The sequence below is a fragment of the Chiloscyllium plagiosum genome, chromosome 28 (genome assembly GCF_004010195.1).
Source record: "Chiloscyllium plagiosum isolate BGI_BamShark_2017 chromosome 28, ASM401019v2, whole genome shotgun sequence".
Taxonomy (NCBI): domain Eukaryota; kingdom Metazoa; phylum Chordata; class Chondrichthyes; order Orectolobiformes; family Hemiscylliidae; genus Chiloscyllium; species Chiloscyllium plagiosum.
Genome location: NC_057737.1, coordinates 10,296,978 through 10,302,977, shown reverse-complemented (window position 1 = coordinate 10,302,977; position 6,000 = coordinate 10,296,978). Strand labels below are relative to the sequence as shown.

Sequence of the window (6,000 nt, the reverse complement as noted above, 5' to 3'; positions counted from 1 at the left end):
TCCTGCAAAACAAATTTCAAACATGTTTGACATATATTTTCAGATGAAAATCGTGCCTGTTGAAAGGTCATAAGTCACAATTATGCGCAGGAGCTGGGGTGGGCCAAGGTAGGAAGAGAAGCTAGATACTTCAAGAAGGCTTCCGCGATGGGAAGTCTGAAGGGGGAGCGGGTCTGATTTCTGGGTGGGTGGGGGGGGGGGGGTTGGCAGAGCAGTGCTTTTCTTCCGTCCGACGCAGAGAAAAAGCCGAAAGTAACAGAAAGAAATCGGAGCAACAGTTAAAATAAAACGCGACTATTTGGGTAGAGTTGCGAGACTTAAGTGCCTTTCCAAAATAACACAAATATTTCTTTGTTTTACAAAATCAAAAAATACAGCGTTATGAGGAAGACCCTACCCTTGAAATAGTAACCTTTTCTTCCAGAGATTGCCGCATATTTCCGGCATTTACGTTATTTGATCACAGCGGAATTTAATTTTGCGTAACAAAGACATATTTATACACCTATATAAGGGAGATATGTTTCTTGGTCTATCTCTTCTGAAAAATGATTCAGTGTTGGTTTTATTCATTCAATAAATTCCACGCTGAGTTCATGATTGGCTGTTATTTAAATTTTGTCTCTCTTCCCCCGCTCTCTAGCACAATGATGTAGGGTGCAACACATCAAAGGCTTTATTTAATACAGAGAATAGGTATATGCTTCAGAGAGCAAGCACAAACTGAACACCTTAAGTGTTGTCACAAGCGCTCGTTGAGATTACACAGGAACATGCCACTCACAAAGACTTGGAGGGCAATGGAAGGAGCGGGACTGAGCCTGGTGACAATTCACGTTTATCAAAACCTTTCTTAGGACCTCTATTATCAGAGCCGTGATACTGGGCAGCATTTAACACAACTATGTAAATAAGTAAATGTGCATGAGCGTAGAAAATCCAATAAAATGTACAATGGGACAGACATTTCGACTATTTCGAAGATAACTACATTTCGAAAGATGAAGAGCTAAATTACAAGTCGACAGCCGGCGTGTCTCATTCTATACTGGAACAATTCAACGGTTCTATCAATAGTATCCCTCGGGATCGTTATTATTCAGATCGTAAATCCCGTTTAGAATCTTTTAACAGCAATATTTCGAAACATTTAGAGATTGGACATGGCAGTAGTGTTCCTAAGCCGTCTGACAAAAACAAACCTTTAAAGATAATTCATGACAACAGTATCAATGACTATTCTTCATCCTGCTTGACATTCAACTTCAAATGATTATTTCTGATTTGGTGTTTCACTTCCACCCCCTTTTTTTTGGTTTCCATTTCATTGCTGCACTCCTGCAGCTGGGAGATCAGGGCAAGCTGGCATTGTTGCCTAGTTTCACGCTACAAAGACAAGGTGGGGAGGAGGATGGAGAGGGGTGGTGACTGCTGCGGTGTGTGATGGGATCTCCCTCCCTGCTGCATTGGCGTCTTTCAGGTCTGGTTCAAATCCGAACATAAGCCTCTTATTGAGTGGGTAGCCATTACCCTGTTGGTTAGAGGCGACAGGATGAAATAGTTAAAATAAACAAACGTAGGGACAGACTGAGCACAAGACATAACTGCATCAAGTATTCTTGCACTGGGAGATACATTCCCGTTTTTGAAAATGATTTTCTTTCTCTTAAATAACTTCAACATTGATTATTCCCTGTCTCCGGTTGGGCAGAGTATATCATTCTAGGAGAATGATCGAGGAGCTTATGCTCGAAACGTCGATCCTCCTGCTCTTCGGATGCTGCCTGACCGGCTGTGCTTTTCCAGCACCACACTCCTCGACTCGATATCATTCTAGGCCTTGACGAAGACTGGACGAAGTAAGAGATAAGTTCATCCTTAACAATTCGCTGCTTGATTTTCCCTCATAGAGTCAATGAACATTACAGCATAGAAAGAGATCCCTCAGTCCGTCCTGTCACCACTGGACATCAAGGACCTATCTACTCTAGACCCATTTACAGTTCTTGGCCGCTAACCTCGAGTCACATGATCATCTAAATAGTTCTTCGATGTTGTGATGGCTTCTACTACCATCCTTTCAGGCAGAGAGTTCCAGATCCCCACCCGCTTCTGGATGAAAACGATCCTGTAAACCTTTATCTTAAAATTATACCGACTGGTTACTTGATCTCTCTTCTAACAGGAATAGTTTATTTCTATCTGCCCTGTCTATTCCCTCATTATTTTGTACATTTCAGTCAGATTTCCCCTTCCATATATCACCCCCTCCAACCTATCTAGGAGACAGTGAAGATTGCAGAATCTGGAAGCCAGAGTCAGTAGATCTGAAACTGGAGCTTTTTGGTTCGAAACGTTGACTTTCCTGCTCCTTGGGTGCTGTCTGAGCTTCTGTGCTTTTCCAGCTTCACATCCAGTGACTCCAAACTATCTCGTCTCTCTTAGCTTAAACGCTCGAGCTCTGGCAACATACCTGGTGAAGCTCCTCTGCACCTTCCCAAATGCAGTCACATCTTCCAAAAGTGCGTTGACCAGATTTGCACACAATACTCCAGCTGTGGCCGAACAACCTTTCGTACATTTTCATCACAACCTCTCTGCCTCGACCAGTAAAGGCAAATATTCCATATGCCTTCCATTTTATCCAACAGGAGATTCAATCAAAACCGAAAGAACTGCAGATGCTGTAAATCAAAAACAAAAAACAAAAATTGCTGGAAAAGCTCCGCAGGTCTGGCAGCATCCGTGAAGAGAATTCAGAGTTAACGTTTCGGGTCCGGTGACCGTTCCTCAGAACTGAGGAACCCCCTGAGGGGGTTCAATCAAGCCGTGCAGGCAATATGGGCCGAATGGCCTCCTCCTGCACTGTAATGATTCTGTGATTCAATGATCTTTAAATATGTGCAAAAGATTTCTCTGATCATCTGTGCTTCCTGGGGTCCTACCATTCACCATGTACACTCTTGCCTGGTTAATCCTCCCAAACTGTATCAGGATTAAATTACATTTGTTCTTCCCGACTGACGAGCCCGTCCATATTGTCCTGTAGTCTAAGATTTCCCTCCTTGTCACTTACCACACCACCAATGTACCTGTCATCTGCGAACTTACTGATCAAACTACCTACGTTCATATCTAAATCATTATTGTACTAGACAAATACTGTACTGGGGAATTTAGTTCCAAATCGTCAATTGGACACACGCTTCCAGTCACAATGGAACCCCTTCCAACGTCGCCCTACGCCTCCTGTCAGTAAGCCAAATTGCTAAAATCCCATGGGCTCATACCTTTTTGATTATTTTTCCTATGCTAGTTCTTGTTAAAAGCCTTACCTTCCCACCCCATTTAAGATGGATTGACTCCTGTGCAACGCACAGCCGAGTTTGATAACTTACTTCGCAGGCAATAATGGGTCAAATCTTCATCATACCATTTTGTGACCTACCCATTCCGCACATTTTGTCGATGGGTTTTCCCTTTCCCCTTTCTTTTGACTTGCTTCTTCACTTCTGTCCTTCTTTCACATTTCCTAACTTCCTCTGGAACCAAAGGACTGGTGTTATGATGTCCGAGGCTTCTATTTAGTATTTTCAAAAGAAAGCATCCCAAACGACTTGCCCGCGCTGATTACCCTGCTCCCCCACCAACCAGGTCTCTGCCAGCTGCGTCTAGATTTGAGTTCAGAAATGTTTGTGGCGCACAAACCGCAGTGCTAGCTTCTCCCTGTCTTGGTGTCTCTGACCACATCCACTCTAGATTTATTTTGCGCAGGATGTAAATTCAAGAGCATAGCCACATGATTTTCTTGCCCTGTCCAAATTTCGTTGAGTAATTCTTTTTCTTTTAATTCACCCCATTTTCTGGCATTTACAGATCATGAGTCAGTCAATTGATTTAAGATTAAATGAGAACAAACTCATCCCAAAACTGTTCTGTTGAAGGCTCAGTGGACTCGAAACGCTAAGTCTGTTTTTTCTCTCAATAGATGCTGAACTTCTCCAGTACGTTTGGTTCTGTTTGAGATCTCCAACGTCTGTAGTTCCTTGTTTTATCATACTAAATTCTTCATTGAGAATGAGAGATGCGGAGAAAAATGCATAAGCAATCTTACAAGCATAGGAGAAGGGCTTATGCCCGAAACGTCGATTCTCCTGTTCCCTGGATGCTGCCTGACCTGCTGCGCTTTTCCAGCAACACATTTTCAGCATCTTACAAGCATAACCAATTAAATCCATCAAATCTTACCTCACCTTTCGTGATTTTATGTTGCAGGATGAAGAGTTTCCTTTTGCTTTGCGTTAAGGCACCTGGACACAAAGTAAAGTTTTGGGGCCCTCCTCGTCTTGCTCAAATCGTTTTGTATGTTTTGTTCCTTATGCACAAAGTATATCAACAGACAAAGTGCGGCTGCTGGCCACGTTAATGCGGAGGACAAATATAGCATCTAATGGTATAATCATTGAACAACGTAAAATGGTGAAAACTCTGTCCGAAACTGAAGATTTTCTCCGACCTTCTTGTTTCAGATTCAGACGTTCGTTCAGATTTGGCAGCACAGAATTTGATAAATTTGAGTTTTAATATGTGTATGAGACTTTCCTTTCTTATATTCCTGATAAATGTAGAGATTTTAAAAAATGCTGTAAACTGAAATGGAAACAGATGTTGCCAGCTGGTCGGTAGTTGTAAAGTGAAATAGAAATGAACGTAAATTAATGTTTGAGAACGTAGGCTCTTTGAAGCTTGAAGTTAAGCGAGAACCTTTAGGGATCAGCACGAGGTATGTGGAAACATTCCCTTCAGTCCATAAAGGAGTTGTCCCTTGGCTTCCAATCTGTCAAAGGATCTACATCAGAAATATGAATTTTCAAATGTTGAGAGATACGGCATGTAATTTTAAAATTCTTCTGTAAATTTCCTTGATAATATTCTCAATGGTTCTATATCCTTGCAAACAAATATTACTTTTTAAACATACAAAAAATACACAAGACTACATAGGAACAAGAAGAATGCGTGGTATGAAAGACATCCTTTAGTGCTAAATATACATGGGCAGCAAACAGAAAACAACCACTGAAGTACATTGACAAGGTATTGTTTTCTCTCTCTCTCTCTCTCTCGATGCTTTTACATTCCAGCATCTCTGGCGCCCCATTGAAAAAAAAAATCGCTGGACTGCTTTTGCGCATGCGCGCGGGTACCGACGGCGGAGGGCGGGAAGGGGTGGGGCCAGGCGGGCGGTGACGTTACCGCTCCGTACTTTTCTTAATGAACGGAGGGGGCCGGAGGGGCGCATGCGTGGTTTTTAATTCAACAGAAAAAAAATCCAACTTCCGGCTGGTGTCATGGCCGCTGTGCCCTGGTGAAAGTGGAGACGCTGAAGGGGGGGTGGGGGGAAAGAAACAGAAAAGCAACAGAAAGGGAGACAGAGTGAAAGATAAGCCCAGCGACACAACCGGGAGGGATTTATATCAGTCCGTTTGCGTGTAGATACACATATATATATTTTTTAAAAAGCAGAGCACCGTTGTTTTTACATTGAGGAGAGTGGGGGAGGGGTGGAGGAGGAGGAGGAGGAGGAGGAGGGGGTGGGGGGGGAAAGCCGAGCATGGCGGCTCATAAGCCGGTGGAATGGGTTCAAGCCGTCATAACACGTTTCGATGAGCAGGTAAGCATTTAAAGAAAAGAATGGACCTAACAGTTTACATGTTTGTGCTGCGCAAAAAAATGCGTGAGAAATGGCTGTAATTTTGTTTTCTGCAACGAGCGCGGTTGAGTGCTTTCTGAGGCGAAAAATTGGCGTCCGTTTTTGTTTCTGGTTTCTCTGGGGGTGGTATGCTGCGTCTCCCCCCCCCCCCCTTAACGATGGAGTCAGTTCGTCGTGGCCCTGGGCTGGAACTCCTCTCTTTTCACCCATCTATTTATCCATTCTGTTAAGGGGTGGGTCCAGGGACCCCGTAACATAGGCAGCGGTAGCTCGGGCCTGCAGGAAAG

General features: G+C 43.4%; 1 protein-coding gene across 10 annotated transcripts in view; it reads left to right on the top strand.

Annotated features, from left to right (window-relative positions):
* The first annotated feature begins 5,589 nt into the window (after positions 1 to 5,589).
* Positions 5,590 to 6,000, top strand: part of nf1a (neurofibromin 1a) — a 334,372-nt gene continuing 333,961 nt past the window's right edge. For 9 of the 10 annotated variants that reach the window (XM_043718253.1, XM_043718251.1, XM_043718246.1 and 6 more), the window contains exon 1: positions 5,590 to 5,674. In XM_043718253.1, the coding sequence (XP_043574188.1) occupies positions 5,615 to 5,674 (60 nt within the window). In that variant the 5' untranslated portion in view covers positions 5,590 to 5,614. The remainder of the gene's footprint in view (positions 5,675 to 6,000) is intronic. The other variant, XM_043718254.1, reaches the window with a different exon arrangement.